This window comes from Micropterus salmoides, unplaced genomic scaffold (genome assembly GCF_014851395.1).
Source record: "Micropterus salmoides isolate LMB-PRFRI ecotype aquatic unplaced genomic scaffold, ASM1485139v1 Ms_hic_scaffold_22, whole genome shotgun sequence".
NCBI lineage: Eukaryota > Metazoa > Chordata > Actinopteri > Centrarchiformes > Centrarchidae > Micropterus > Micropterus salmoides.
Genome location: NW_024041373.1, coordinates 12,505,363 through 12,522,270, shown reverse-complemented (window position 1 = coordinate 12,522,270; position 16,908 = coordinate 12,505,363). Strand labels below are relative to the sequence as shown.

The following is a 16,908-nucleotide window of genomic DNA, read 5'->3' as shown; positions in this document are numbered from 1 at the left end:
ACCAAATGATGACTATTATTCACACACCATGGATGGCTGCTCCTGTTTGTTTCTCCCTTGCCCTAGACAACAGAAACCTTCTCCAAATTAATCTCAGGCGTCAAATGCTGAGCTCACTTTGATTTTTGCTGCAGGGGTAGAAGAAATGTTTCTCTTCTCCAAGTCCCTACCTGCATTTACTTTGAAGAGAAAAGTAACTAAGACCAAGAGTCGGGGTAAACAAAGACAGAGAAGATGGGACTGGAATACATGTAAGGAGCAGATGGGTTGATGGATGGGATTGCAGCTCTCACACTGTTGTAAACGTTCATACATTAAAAGAAGAAAGGCCTGTCAGACAAATGAAAACAGACAAACAGTGCACAACATAGGAAGGTGGCGTGAGCAGATGTTGCATGACTATACAGGGAAGAAATGAGGATAATAATAGTGCATCATCAAAAGGGATCTTATGAGAGAGTCACTACTACTACACTTTACTATTTTTTGTTTTCATCTACATTTTCCTTTACACAACAGATTACACAACTCAACAATTTTGCATCTTTGCTACCAGCAAAGTCTTGTATTTGGACCGTATGTAATTCAGGCATGCACGCTCATACAGTAAAGTGATGCTGTGTGGTGCATCACAGCAGTCAATGTCAGTGGGTCAATGGTTGCATTGTTTGTTAGTTTTAAGTACTTTGTATTTTACAGTTACAGTATAAAAAAACACTGCAATCTATGTATGACAGCCAAACATGTATACAGCTTGCAGTTTTATGCAATCATGAAATCTGTCTGGGCAATCAAATGTGTAGCTAATATCCAACAAAATTATATATTTCATATATGCTTTAAAGAGAAATCATTTTTTTGCATTCTTGCAATTTGCTGCATATAGTCTGGATCGCTATAAATCTTACTTTGACAAAAAGAACTACTTTTGAATAGGGATTTGCCTTTTTCACACTGAAGCAAGTACATATCCTAATCATCGACTAAGTTGTAATCATCTATCAAGAATCACTGAACAATGGACAAATCTGCAGCAACCATAGGCAGCAACGCTCAGTTTACTGGCAATACAATAACTGTATTGTTATTGTACTAACATACTTTAAATGTTAGCATCAAAATAATTATAACATAATATAATAATATAATAATATAATAATATATAACATAATCGGCCTGACTTCATGTTACCGGAACATTTTGTGAATTTGTTCCTCAACATAAATGTATCCTTGGGGACAAAGTATCTGGTTTAAAACAACATGACTAAACACTTGGAGAATTCGTCATCATCTCTTTGTTGTCAGCCTCTGGACATTGTGAGTGACTAATGCTCATGAGAAGAGCATTGACCCCAGAGAAAGACAGACACAATATATTTACTCAATGTTTACAATATGTTTACTGGCCCATGGTCTGATTTGCTGGTAGAAAAGTGACAAATTCTGGTCACTAGTGAGTGCTAATTGTCTTGAAGTTGCAATTTTTTTCTGATTTTCTGACTGTATGATAATTAATGCATTGTACAATGATACAAATGTCATACACATACTCCTACATGGTTGTTGTTCTGTTAAAAGTGCACCAGTATATTAATCATTTAAGTGCATTGTAATATAAGTTAATTTATTCATGATTCTTATAATTAATTAATCTAATATAATTAACTTATCTACTGCCTATAGGCCTTTACATGTATTTGTGTGGTTTGAGAACATCAACAGTCAGTGTCCATAAAACTCTTCAAAAGTGTGCAAGAATCTAGCAGTGCGGAAACAATATATTTGATCCCATTCTCAGAAACAAAATGAAAATAGCATTCAATAATTCAATAAATATAACACACAGCCGTGTACAATTGCTCATTTAGCCAGTCAAAGGGGAAAATGTGATCAGTTCCATCTAATAAATCTTGATACAGCATTAAATTACTCTTTTTGGCCAATCAGGGGCAGAAGAACAAGCTGTTAACAGAACACTGAAATGTTATGTCACCTTAGTCTTTATGGTGAACCTGTTAACATTTTCCTATTTGCAGATCTAGCAATCACTATATAACATTATAATTAATTTGGAGTGCTTTATGTTTAACTCTCCACCAACTCCTGAATGAAATATCTGTGTCCAACTTATGTGTCAATCTACTGTCTTGAAGTTTTCTTGCTACAGCTTTACATCTCTTAATCAGAACGCCTCTTAATCAGCTGACAAGGAAGCATAGTGACTAACGCCTGTGTGTGTTGGATTCTGTTGCATCTCAGGCCTCAAAGCTGTGAGAAGGTCAGCTGTCGGTCATGCACCAGGTATGACACCAAAAATGTATATTGCTCTGGGAGTATAGAGGCAATACAGGCGTTAATGTGGTAGGGATGTGCGAAGCTGGCAGAAAAGGTAAATGAAGCTTATATTTTTCTGAGAGTTTAATATTACTTAAATGGAGAGGAGTAAGAATGCGCTCGTAGATATAGGAGAAGAGGCACAGGGGTATGACAGCAGTGCCCAACTTTTTATAACTGGGTCACTTGATACTTTTCTCCCAAACCAATGCTTAAACTACAGGACTGAGACATAGATAGAGCTGACTTTCATTTTTTCCTTTATTCAACCATTTTCTTCTTTTATATTCAGGGACGTCACCAGGATTAAAAGACTGGGGAGGGGGCTGACCTCAATATCAGCTGCCCTGCCAATCTCTTGCTTCTCTCTCTCTCCTAAAATATCTTCCAATATCCATCTTGTCAATGAATTAAAGGATATACTGGTACAATAGCTTTAACAGGGACACCATGACATATAGTTTTTACTGACAACAACATTCTATGGGGACTGATATTGTTTAGAAATAGGCTACTAGAGATAGGTAATATTAATGCCGTTCACATTATCAACACTAGGGTTTTCCATAGCCAATATCCTCTTTCCTTTACCTCAAGTAAACATAGCTTAAGTTCAGCAAGTAACAGTCACTAACAGCAACTTACAGTTTCACTCTGTATCACTCACTGTGCTGAATCAATCTTCCTTCACCATGTCTGTATGGCTGTGTGTGTATCTCTCTCTCTCTGTAGTATCATTGCTTGGCAGCTCAAAGGTAGCCTGCCTCTGGGTCCTAGTGCCCAAACAAAATCTAATAATTATTTTTATTATTATTATTTGGGGGGGATAAGATCATGTTAGGGTGCCCCCCCCCCCAGAAAAAAAATAAAAATAGATCCATGGTTATATTGATGACGTCTGCACTCACTGTTTTAACTGCTATGATTCTCATCCTTCCCCATCAAGATGCCCAAATAGGTCTCCTAATTACTTACACAACCCCATTTACACTTTGCTCTCTCTGCTCCCGAGCACTGGTCTTCTGTGGCCAACACAGACGATGATGACCCCAGATTAATTACGCAGAGGTAGGAGTCATCACTTCACAATTTCTAATTAACAGCAGAAAGGAGTGAGGAGGAGAAAGGGATGACAGCAGGACAGGATTCGGCATTAAACAGGGAGGATATCCACTCCAAGAAGAGCGAGCACTAAGAACGAAGCATTATGGCTGTATTTTAGTTAGTCCTATTGTCTTTAGGATTTATTCTGTGGAACAACAATACCAAGCTGAGGCCACCAGATATTACATAAGGTTCATGCATGCAAAATGTGTATGCTTTCCATCAAGCAAAGTGTCCTTGTGCAAGAAATACTAAAGAAATACCCAGTTCTGAACTTAAATGGATTATTTTCACAATACTCTTTAAAAACTGAATTGGAGGTCCTCATATGCACCTCTGCACCCACCCCTCTGTCCCTGTTAATCTCCACCACTTTGGTTGACACTGGTGAGCAAAGATGAGCAGCTGACAGAAACAAGACCGAAGGATTTCTTCTTCAAAGCAGTATGGCTCATTTGCAGCTCCTGCAGTCCACTGGGCACAAGGGAGACTTCAGGAGCAGGTGTGTGATGATCTATGCATCCCTCTAAATTATAGATGAGATGTTACGCAACAGAAGCTGCTTCTACTGTTCCGGAGTAAAAAAAAGCCTAAAATACACTTGTTCAGATCAGCCTCACTTGCACCACTTGGACAGAACAGGAAACTATAAATGTTCAGCTCAAACAGTGTCTTTTAAAAACTGGGAAATTATTTAAGGACTTATTGAACTCAGAAATTCCAGTGATTTGGGTGCCACTACACTTGTAACCTTTCTTCCTGCAAGACATGGCAACACTCCAACCTTGCTCTCCAAAACATAAATTATTTTTATTTATCTTTAAACATGTTGAACCAAATAAAAAATTTTTCCTGTTAAATTCCTACTGGGCCAGTATGCTCAGTACATCACTGAATATTGTTACTTTTGTGCCCAAAAGAAATGTCTCCTGTTAGCTTGTTCCTTTCGTTGCTGGCTTACCAGTACCTCTGGTTGCCTGAGACTGAGAGCTGAGGGAAGATAATTTGCTGTTCAGTACTCATACTCCTACAGAGACGATGCCTCAGTGCCTCTGGTTATAAGTAAGACTCCACAGTTATTGATACATAAATACCCACAAGTGGAAAAGGACTGTATGTCTAAATAATCCCATTTGAATTTGATATTTACCCAAAATATAACCTTTTTACATTAAATTTTAAAATATATAATGATGACCAAGTCCTCTGAGTATATGATTTTGTTTTGTATGTTATGCACATCACATGTAGCATTCTTAACATGTATGCATAAAGAAAGAAGGACATTATAGAGATGAATCTCTGTGGGGAAATTAATAGTTTACCTAAATACTGTACTGCTGTTGCCTCAATTTCTTTTATTGCTTTTTGCTCTGTCTCTTTGTGGATGACTCCATGAGAGTTCATGTGCACAGTGACTCCGTGTACATACGTAAGATGATTTTGCCCCTTGGCTGGACATCAACCTACATGACAAGACGTGTGTCTGTTCTGTGGGTGCAGTCGCTTGGCTCGAATATGGGCTGCAGATGTGGAGGAAGTTGATCAAGGTTGGAGGGGTTTCCTTTCTAGTCTAATACACACCGTGAAACTTCCACTTCACACAGAGAAATAAATTTTTTATACCCAATGAATCAATTTATTTGTCTGTTTGGCTGTGACAAATGAACTGAAGTGCCAGTAATAATAATATAATAATAATCTTTATTTGTAGAGCACTTTTCAAAAACAAGTTACAAAGTGCTTTAACAGTGTAAAGACAATAATACCCAAAAGACAATAATACAAAAACAATACAAGATAAAAGCAAGAAAACATTGAAAAGACTAAAATACACGTTTAAGATAAATATAAAACAAGTAAAATAGAATAAAATAAAAGGGATAAAATCAAGTCAAATAAGATCGGGAAAGGTTTTAAGAAGGGACTTAAAAGAGTTCACTGACTCAGCCGACTTGATTTCCTCGGGCAGGCTGTTCCAGAGCCTCGGGGCCCTGACAGCAAACGCTCTGTCCCCTTTAGTTTTCAGTCGAGACTCTGGAACAGACAACAGACCTCTGCCCGAGGATCTCAAGGAATGTGCTGGTGCATATGGGACTAAAAGGTCAGAAATATAACAAGGCGAGAGGCCATGAAGAGCTTTAAAAGTGATCAATAAAATTTAAAGTCAATTCTAAAACATACTGGGAGCCAGTGTAATGAAGCTAAAATAGGGATGAAGTGGTCATATTTGTTTGTTCTGGTTAAAATCCTGGCAGCTGAGTTCTCGACAGTCTGGAGTCGATCAGTAGATTTTTGGGTTAAACAAGTTAAAAGGCTGTTGGACATGGGCGGGGTTGTCGCTGACTCTGGGGTGCTGCCGGTGCTAGAGGGGCTCTTGCTATAAGCCCTGGGCTGGAGGGACCTGGTGTCCTCCTGCTTAGGGGGGTGGGGGACGGGACTGAATAAATGATGGGGCCAGTCAGGAATCTGGTCTTCTAGCCTCCCTATGACCTCCTTCACCTTTCCCCCTTTGGTCATGTCTCATAACATACACCCTTAGGACCCTGGGGGGCGGGCAGCCTGCAGGGCGTTTGGGGGGTGGGGCTGCTTTATTGCGGCCTCGCACTTCTTCCTCCCTCACTGCCTGCCCCTCAATTTTAATTACACATTAGACACAGAGGGCTTGGGGGGTGGGAGGGGCACGATGGGAGGCTCCACTACCTGACAGTTGTGGGGTGCCTGTGTCACAACTACCCTCCAATTTTAGTTGCACCTTAGTTACCACACACCTTATCTTTACTCCACCATACAACACTTCACAATCCATGACATGCATCCAACACAAAACAATACATTTACAGAGGCAGGCAGAGGGGTTGAAGGAGTGGGGGAGATTCTCATTGGCCTCATGTCCTACCCCTGAGGGCCCGCCCTTGGCCTAGGGTTCTGCGGACTCGGGCTTGTGGCCTTTGCTCATTTCTGGGCGGGTGGTGTGTCCCTGGGCCTGGGGGCCCGTTGTCTCCTCTCCTCGCCTGGGCCCTCTTTGGCAGAGTTGAGGCTCCCGCTGCTTCCCCCTGCCAGCTCTCTCACGGTGGAGGCATTCGGGAGTCTCTGGGGCGCATGACCGGTGTTGTTGGGGTAGGTTTTGGTGCTCCTCCTTGGGGGTGCTTGACTGGGGGGGGATGCAGTGGGATTGTGGGGCGATTGTCGATGCATCTTGATGCATTATACTTTTTCCCTGGGCAGGGTCTCTGGATGGCTGCTGGGCGTTTAGTTTGTGCATTGGAGTACGGGGGAGGCATCTCCTCGTTGGCTTGGAGGGACCTGTTTGCGTCCCTGTTTTGCTTCGTTGGCCTCGGATCCATGCTTGCCCATTTCTCTGTCGGCCAGTTGTTGGACCCCTCTGGATACTGAGGTATATAGTTAGTTTTCGGGATGTGCAGTGTGGGTGCGGGGCAGGGCTGTGCTCCGGTTTGTTCTGGGTTTGTGCCTGGAGTTCTCGGCCCTTGACGGGTGGGTGGGTTGTTGGTGGCATGCAGCTGAGCTAGTTGATTTTGCCTCGTTGCTGGTTTGGCTGGTGTTGCATGGCAGCCGGGGGGCGCGCTGGGCATGGGGGATGTCGGCTGGCGCCGGCGGCCTTAGTTTTTTCCGGCGGTTGGGGGGACGGTGGACTTTTATTGGCGGGTGCACGGTGACCTGTGCGGCGCGTTTGCTGCCGGGCTGGGACTTGCTGCCGGGCTGGGACTTGCTGCTGGTGTTTCTCTCCGCTGGCTTTCGCTGTCGTGCCCAGCAGCTGGGCATGGGTGTTGCCGTGCTTGCGCAGTGTGCGCGTTGGGCTCGTCACTTGTGCATTGGTGTTGATGATTGCGTGGCATTTGGGCATTTTGGTTGTTTGCTGCGCGGCGGTGGGGTGCTGGATGGGGGGGAGCCACTGGACTATGTTGTGTGCGCGCCGCGGTCGGTCCAGGCGCTGCTCTTCCGCGGGTTACGCTTTTTGCGTTCCGTCGGCATTACGTTGTCAACTGGCATTTGGGTCGGGGTCTTCTGCGTTTGCATCGCGGTGCATCTAGGAGTCTTTGTTGTTTTTTTTTTTGATTTATTCTTTTTCTTTCTCCCACCCCTATTGGCTACTGGGGTTCTTGCCTGCCTATTACAGTCGTGGCGCCCCACTCTCACTAACAACTACATTCTTTTACAGGCTTATGCGCACACACATGTACACACACACACATACAGACACATTCACCCACACGCACACAGACACACACAGACACAAACAAACTTAGGTTGTCCCTGGTAGAACTATTCCTGATGCCTTTCTTTCAGTTACTTATTTAAATTAATTATTATTCCAGCTCTCGTGGCTGTTTTGTGTTGCTTATTTAGTGTGTGTGACTGTTTCTTGTTTTCATTGTTCTCTTAGTTGTCTTAATATGTCAGCTGTTTATTGCTGCTGTTCGGCTGGTTGTCTTTTACTATTATTATTATTTTTATTGTTTTTTTTGTTTGTTTGTTGTTGTTGTTTTTCTCCTCCCCAAGCCCCCCTCTCTGTTCTATTGCAGGTTTCGTTGCTTTCTGCAATTGGTGTTTCCCACAGCTTTCCCTGTTGTCCCCACCCTCCATCCCCCTTTCCCCCTTCTCTTACAGGTGTTGTCCTTTCTCTGTGCTGTCTGTTTGTGCCCCCCCATCCCCGTGTCTGCCCCCCTGTCCGGCCCGGTGACAAATCAATACATAATTAAATAAATAATAAAGAAAAAAAAAAAAAAAAAAAAAGGCTGTTGCAATAATTCAGGCGTGATGAGATGAAGGCGTGTAAAATGGTCTCGGTGTCCTTAAAAGTTAACATAGATCGAATTTTTGCTATATTTCTAAGTTGATAAAAACATGATTGAACAAGCTTTGTGGTGTGCTGCTTGAAATTTAAATTACTATCAAACCAGACACCAAGGTTCTTTGCCACAGGCTTAATGTGATTTACTAGGGAACCAGCAGATGGCAGTATTTGTTTTGCCATCTGCTGGGACCCGATGACCAGGATTTCTGTTTTGGCTGAGTTCAGCTGGAGGAAATTATTTGACATCCATTTTTTAATTTCACAAAGGCAGTTGTTAAGTGAACTCAGCATTCCAGGATCTGTGCATCTGAAGGGCAAGTACATTTGTGTGTCATCAGCATAAATATGAAAAAAAAATGCCATGTTTATGGATAATATGTCCAAGGGGAAGCAGATACAAGGAAAACAACATGGGTCCTAAGACCGACCCCTGAGGCACACCATATTTAACTGGACAGAACGAAGAAACATAGTTGTTTACAGACACGCAAAACTTCCTATTTGACAGGTAGGATGAAAACCATTCTAAGGCAGTACCAGAGATCCCCACCCAGTGCCTCAGTCTGTCTAACGATGTTGTGATCAATGGTGTCAAAAGCAGCGCTAAGGTCCAGGAGTACCAGAACTGAGCACATGCCATCATCAGCAGACATTAAAGGTCATTGGGGACTTTAAGCAGGGCAGTCTCAGTGCTGTGGTACTTCCTGAAACCAGACTGAAACTTTTCAAATATTTTGTTATTTTCCAGTACAGTGAGCAGCTGTTTGGACACAATTCTTTCTAGAATCTTTGCAATAAAAGGCAGTTTTGAAATTGGTCTAAAATTATGTGGGAGGGAGGGAGGGATCTAAACCAGTTTTTTTTTAAAGTGGGTTCACGCAAGCCGTTTTAAAATAATCGGGGACACAACCAGTAGATAGGGAGCTGTTAAAAACAGAGATCAAATGGGGCCCAACAGAATCCATTACTTTCAGTAAAAACTTTGTAGGTATTACATCAAGTGGGCTAGAGGACGCTCTGATTTGTGATACTGTTAAAAACTAAATACTGTAAAAGCTCAGACAAGTCGGTGGGATAAAACTGGTTAAAACTCTCTTGTTGCTGGTGAGGGACCTCTGAGTAAGAGGCCGTGGGGGTAATAGAGGCTCTGACTAACACCACCTTATTGGTAAAATAAGATAAAAACAATTCACAGTCATCATTACTTCCAGCTGAGGCACAAGGAGGGGTTGGGTTTACCAGCGGATCCACAGTTTTAAACAGAAACCTGGGATTGTGTTTATGTGTAGCAATGTTAATCTTATTATGCACCATTTACAGACCATCGTGTAAATAACATTGTTACCGATCATCAGCCTGGGACTTATTTCATGGAAACTTTCTTCAAGCTCCCTCATTTACGTCTATTTGAACAAGAGCTTGACTACATTTCCCAGAGTGCATTTCCCAGGCTTCAGACAGCATATTCAAGCTTGTCACACTCAGGTGTGGATTATATCTAAAAGTGTGAACAACAGCTGTTATGCTGTTAGCTGTCTATGTGAGGAAAAAGTGTGAGGTGCACTCTTCACACACACATTTTGTAACTCCATTGCATTCTGGTCTATTGATGTCTGGTATGTTTCACTCATTAACTGCTGAACACCAGTGTCAAATAAAGATTCTAGGAAAGAGCTCCAGTTGTTTGAACAATTTTGCAACTGTGCCTGTATGCAAGCTGGGTTTGTCCATGTATACGTCTTATCCGTCCTTTCCGTATAACTATTACCTTCTTTCTATACAGCTCCAGCTGAGTTCAAAGGACTCGTCATCAATCACAGCCAGCCCTTACCTTGCCCAACCCTTCCAGCTGTCCTTTTACTGCCAGCTGTGAATGTGTACATGGGTACAATAGGCTCTCTACAACCTGCTCCACTATTGCGTCTTACCATGCCCAAACCCTGAGCCCAAAATAGTATCCAACCTCATTTCATGCCTCGTGAAGCTCTAAATTTGCACCAGAGGGGACGTTACATTTGTTATAGATAGCACAAGTAAATTATGAAAAGAACAAAGTCTGTTTGTCTGACAAATATTTCACTTCTCAGTGGAACTTGACAAACCTAAAGGGACAATTTCACAGGCAAAGGACAGCACTAATCTTAGAGAACGCCATTTCTTGAATATCCAAAGTAAAACTAACTTTTCAGCCTGACCAGCCTGAGCAAAATAACCTACTTATATTTTCATGAATATTTGTCCTTATTTTGGTCTTTGCATATCATATGTAAATACAGTATATATTTTATTAAATGTCCAAAAACATTCAATTCAAGATGATTTTAAGTGGTATCATTTAAGCAAAAGGGTTTTTTTTCTGTCTTGTGCCCTGAGGACTCCACAGGCAAAGGGAAAACTGATGACACCAATTTAAAAAGGTTTTCACTTTTTCTCCTTTTTTTTGGAAAAGAGTTCCCTCGAGTTAACCTGCACCCACGATATCAAATTCAATTTCTTCTCGGGCAAAATTCTAATCAGTCTGCAAAGAGGACATTCATTTATGTTTTATTAATCATGACATGGGTGCGTTTTATAAGATGATATTTTGTTTGAATTCAGCAGTAGTAATCCTCCATGGCAGATGGACATAAATGGGATAATACGTCAGAATTTCCACAGCACTGGTAGTACCATTGCTCTTCCACTTTAAGTCAAGTTGACTAATGAATGTCTACAGTTTCCGATTCCCTATGTGAAAAGAGAAGAATGGAAGAATACTAAATTAGTGAAAAGTGTTTTTATTTTATTTTAGCTCAGTATATTCTTTCCAGTAACCTTTGTCTAGGGTGGTGATATGTGATGATTTGTGGATTTTCACTGAGAAGAGAATTGATTACTGGTATTTTAGGTGTTGCTCAATGTATTGCAGTGGATGGGAGAGAGAGGAGAGAGATGCCACACAAGTCTGAGACAGGAATCAAAGAGAAGACACTGTGGGTGCATGGTATGCAGCCAGCGGAGCACACACAGCTAGGTCCAAACATTTTAAACACAGCCTGAATGTAGCTCTGTGGCATCCTGTAATGAAAGGGACAGATTTGCAGTGTAATTCACTTACATCAAAAGCAATACACTTGCTTACTTCTGCTCTGAGTTTGAATGTATGCCACACAAAGGAAAGTGACTCACAGGCAGGTTTGATAAATTAAGGTTTTCATGTTGTTTTTGAGGGCCATTACTGCACCCCACGTGTTTGTGATCCCTGCAGTCTCATATACAGAATATTTAGACGATCCATTAAGTCACGCAACATCTGAGTTACACAGCCACCTTTCATCCTCAGCCTGAGTCATGGCTTACTACTAGCTCCACTTTCCCTCTCACTCTGCTTACTCCTGTGTGAAAGAGCATGTGTGCCAGTTTGGAGAGGTTGGTGGTAAATGAAACAAACAGGCATCTCTTTGCACTCTACTGAGAAATACTCAGCCTCCCACCTCTCTTGAAATTGGCTGCCTTCAGCATCAGCCCTCCACTTTTTAGCCATTAACCACAGCTTTCTAGCTGCCATAGGTTCCTGAATAGTCAGGTTGTGCATGTGCTGGAGGGGGGCTGAGTCTGTTCAACACATGGCAAGCAATTGTGTGCTAAGTGTGACGAGTGGGACTTCTGTCCCCATGAAGCTGCAACTACAGTAGGTCGTCCAGAACAGAGAACTATATGGATTTGGAACATGGTGTACTTTCAATTTGACTTTAGGCTGGGTTAGTTAGGAACAGACGCAAACTGAATCATTAAAACATGAAATATTGTATATGCTCATGTCTTCCACCAAGTGCTATTTTAGGGAACATGCTACACTATATAACTCAAGTAGTGTCTGCTTTTTATCTCTTTTCGCAACATGGACATTGTGTTTTGAAATTAAACCCACCATTTATTTAATTTAATGTGAAGTGCGTGTGTGTGTGTGTGTGTGCTTTTGAGAAAATGGACCCTTAACTCTCATTAAAAACACAACAACTTGCCGACATGTCTATTCCACAACAGCTATTATAATTAGGCAATTGGAAATAATGAGTTCCTTGAATCAGTTGGAAACTGTTCTTGAGGAAGTGTATAAATTACCTACCTGCACATGAAAATAATGATTTCAGACTGACGTTTAGGTAATCTGGGCAAATCAATAACTCCAGATGGCAACTTAATTTATTACTGTTTACATCAATAAATATTATATATATTATATTATAATATAGCAATATTTGTTAATCCATTTTAGCAGCAGTATTAGTGACCATCAACTAACCAGAAGTCCCTTTCAGGCCAACTTAAATTCCATGAATAAAAATATGAAGTACTTATGTCTATCAGAGAATATAATAGTGTAAGTATGTTCATTTGGCCCTGTAGATGACAAAATAAAGTATTGTGTATTTTTCACCAAATTTAAATATGCATCACAAAATAGTAAATATTTTTTTCTTGGGTCATGGTCACCACAGCCACCCCTATTTAATAAGGCTACAGTGTAATGGTCCACCTTATTTCACTATCCTTTCCCTTGTCACAGCACCAGTACTGAAAGAACAACTGAAGACAAATTCAGATCTGAACAGGAGCTCCTGAGAAGTCTGCAGTGTTAGGTATATGCCTTTGAATTTTGAAGCAGTCTTGCAGCTGTTTAATATTGCAGTCTCTCATATGTAATTTACAATCTTTTCCACCAGCTACAAGTTTAATGTCATCAGCCAGCAAAACCCTACTGAATGTATTCACATCAGAGCAGCAATAACAAACAAATGAACAAAAGACTGGCAACACTGTGGTTTGTCCTGACATCACTACAGCAAGCTAGCTCCTGGATAAAGCCACAGAGCTAGTGAAGCAAGACATCCAGCCAGGATCAACAGCAGTTGCAGCTCAAGCATTTAATGCTACCCACAAAAAAGGATGAAAATGTACTGCAGTGTGATGGAGAGAAAGGAAATGGGAGAGGAAAATAAAAGCTGCGTTGACAACTTTTTTCTTCAAAGAATCAACTGCTCAGAGCAACATTCCCACTGTCTGGCTCCAAGCTCAACGAGCTCCAGAGGAGAAAACACTAGCTCCACTGTCTGCTGCAACCAACAGAAACACTGATGCCTTAACAATTAGTGCCAATTTAGATTAATTGACAATAATGATGAAGTTAAGCAGCATCACAGTGGCAAATACCATGTGTATCTGTCATTATGTTCTTATTCAGATTAACTCTCTTCTTGAACTGTGCAGCACACACACCAGTCCTTGCACTTTGCTTTAACACCAGTTGCAGGTAATGCAAAGGATGAGGATGAAAGGATGTATAAAAAGAAGTTGAGTGCTGGGGATTCAAGGTAGAGGGCTCACATGGTGGAAAGTGCCTCTGATACAATGCATTTCCATCATCCTTTCTGTGACCACGTGAAGCCTGCAAATGCATGGCCATTGGTCAGAAGAGATTATTACTCACACATGCAGCTATTGAACCTGTGTTCCCAGTCCTCCAGCTCCAACCACCCAAACATCTAACCATTAAACCACGCCATCAAGCTGCACCTGCAAGTGATGCTTAACAGCACATTTTACTAAAGCACTACTCTGTGATCAGCACTTTAATGTAATCTGAATGAGTGAACAGCACCATGCGTGTGAACTGACTCACTTTTGTAGCTTGCACTCCAAGGCTGATATCCATAATAGCCGGTGATTCGCAATATTCGCTCCTCTATGGATGCGCTGTTGATGTCCTCAACTGAGCGGGAGGACTTGAGGTCCTCTTTGATGGCCTCGTCCACCACCAGGTACTTGAGCTGCCTGAGTTGAGGGCTGATATCCGAAAGCCTTCTGGGGCTCACGTCGGGCGACTTGCGCATCCCGCTGGGAAGAGAGAGCAAGGGTTTGGCGGCGTTACAAGACAAAGTGAGGTCGCTTGGCAAAGGGAAAGGCAGCCTGTAAACCTTGTATATGACTGGATATGATACGATTCCTCCTTGGCTAAACCAGGAAAGTCAGTGCTGTATGTTCCACAGAGACAGGCGTTACGGGCCCCTGCAGCGCCTCTCTTGTACAGTACAGAAATCATCATCCTTCAGTGGCCCTGCATCCGCACAACAACAGTGCGAAAGACACTAAGCGAAAGTGACTGGTCCTGCAACTGCTGTATACTATGCACTTTGCAACTCCTATTACAGGCTTAGGGCTTATAGGATTTTGAAACAAATGAATCGATCATGTGTGATTTGTAGAGACTGAGAGGGAACACTTGTGACAGCTCCGGGAGCTACAGGCGCTGAGCACAACACTGCGGCCAGCCTACAGCCTATATAGCCATCTAATATCAATTCATGATGTATACTGGATAAGTAGCCTACTTGTTACTCTGTGTCCAGCTGGTGAGAAAAAACGACAAAGATATTGTTGACTATTGCACCAATAAAGCCAATGTAGCCTACCAACCAAAAATAGTTTGGCACAGGGGGCACTGTCATCAAGCAAAACTTGACTTAACCTCCAAAATCGGTGTGTAAAATGTCTCCCTGTGCTGCCGTATCCTAATCATAGCCCGTTTCATTTTTAAATTGTAATCTGACTGCAAACAATCATTTAGGTAGCCTAATGGCACTTAGTTAAATTGCATGACATTTAGGCTCTACAGCTGTACTTGATATTTTAAACACTTCTACCCAATAAAGTCATTTTACTTTAATAATGCATCTTTGAAATCACGTGCGCAACAGGTGTTGCCAGCCTCCCGTCCCTCGGCTGCAGTGTATTTGTAGAAGTTTAAACGTCTTACATCGGCATCAAAGTAGTAGGAGGTCCAAGGTAGCACATACAGTCCCGGTGGGGCGGTCCGACCCGGTCCCACACTGTGCCCTCCCCATCACCGTACATCCTCAAAGCCACTAAGCTGGGCAACTACTCGAAATCTAAATCCTCATCAAGCCTGCCGGAGACAAGTACCACCGTCCTGCTCCTTCTCACCCCCACAAACATATGCCTGCCTGGCCGCTACAGCGCACACTGTTTCAACATAAAAGGGTGCGCTCTGCACTGGATGCTGCCTGGTCCTGGAGGCACTGCCACAGCGCCACCTACTGGGATGACTGGAATTATCATTGTCTGCAAAACACAGAGAATACAATGTACCAGCTGTGATCTTTTTAACCTGGGGGATCTGAACCACCACTTCAGTAACGTGACGTTAATCAGGTATGATGTTATAGATCATATAAATATGAGTCTTTTAGTTATTCTCACTTCTTTGGGACAATGTAAAATAAAACTGTATTTGCTGTCCTTCTCGGACCACGTAAGGACCCCTGGTGGCCCCTGAATCTCAGTCACCACATATCTGCACCTCCCTTGTTGCCAATCTAATGTATTTTTCTGTGGCTTTGTGGCTGAAAAATTCAATTAATCAATAGCCTGTAAAGCCAAATCATCCGCAGTCATACTGTACAAATGGGCTCTTTGTGGTCCTTTTGCCTCAGACTGTCATGTTCAGACAAGCACAGCAAGTCTGCCTGGCTCAAGATGAACATATTTTAAAAAACACACATAACCTACTTTGAAGTCTGAATGTGTTTTATTTTTAATCTGAAAATGCCAATTACATGTGGCTCAGAACAGTATTGGTTGGTGGCATTCGAAAGACTATCAAACTTAAATAGGGGATGGGTATGTGAGGCAGATGCATCAGTTATAATACTTAAGGGAAAGGCAGAAAAGTTGTTTAGCTGAGTTGAATGAATCCTTAATCATGCAGATTATCACAGAAATACTGACTGCACAAGTGCATGCTGTTCAAGGTGTGCAACGTACCAGCGCTGCTACCAGACAATTTTTTCCAGCAACCATCACTATAGATTTTTCAACAACTCATGGGCCACTATTATTGAAAGTTTACTTTAGGAGTCCGCCACCGCTTCAAAACAATGGCAGGGTCTGCATTTCAAATCTCTGGGTGAACAGAGGCAGAAATTAAACAATAGAAATGCTGCTTCAGTTCAGTGCCAAAGAATCAAAGACAATTACAGGGATTTGATTAAATTCAATCAGTTATGCTTCAAGGACTGGGCTAATTATGTTCACTGTTGGTGATTATATTGACTTGGAAATTTAAATTAAGTAACCGTCTTTGTCTGTTGTGTTCAGGATTGTGAAATGTGCAACAATAACAGTACACATGGTTTTTCACCCTCTCTCATGTCCTGACTGCCAACAAAATATTCAAATGTTTGTGAATGAAGTGAATTGTGTTGCATGGGGACATTCCCCAGCGAAAAACCAACATTTCATGTTCATTTTGTATTGAGTTTGGCAAAGTTCAGCTGAAATGTTGTCTTCTGTCTCTAGATAAACCTAAGCAGTACATGCAGTTCCAACAGTGAGGCAAAGTGAAGCTCTACCTTGTATGAATGGGGTTGTGTTGCCCATAGGTCCCAGGTCCATGGTCCACTCGCTGCATTGCGTCGGCATTCTGTGAGCTCCTGTCTGTGGAGAGTAGCTGAAGCACACGGACTGTTTTTTGAGGACAGGTTTTGCATCAATCAATGACCAGCCACAACTCACACATCCACACGGTTCAGGGGGTCTGTGCTTACTCGAGCAAAAAAGTGGAGTCTAGTCATCAATAAGCGGGTCAACGCC

At 42.1% G+C, this 16,908-nt stretch overlaps 1 protein-coding gene across 3 annotated transcripts in view; it reads right to left on the bottom strand.

Annotated features, from left to right (window-relative positions):
* Positions 1-16,908, bottom strand: part of slc35f3b (solute carrier family 35 member F3b) — a 52,634-nt gene extending 35,726 nt beyond the window's left edge. The window contains exons 1-2 of one of the 3 annotated variants that reach the window (XM_038737525.1): positions 16,668-16,906; positions 13,919-14,133 (exon numbers count right to left, since the gene is read on the bottom strand). In XM_038737525.1, coding sequence (XP_038593453.1) covers positions 13,919-14,133; positions 16,668-16,726 — 274 coding nt within the window. In that variant the 5' untranslated portion in view covers positions 16,727-16,906. Of the gene's footprint in view, positions 1-13,918; positions 14,134-15,052; positions 15,336-16,667 lie in introns of those variants that run through there. The other 2 variants (XM_038737527.1, XM_038737526.1) reach the window with 2 other exon arrangements.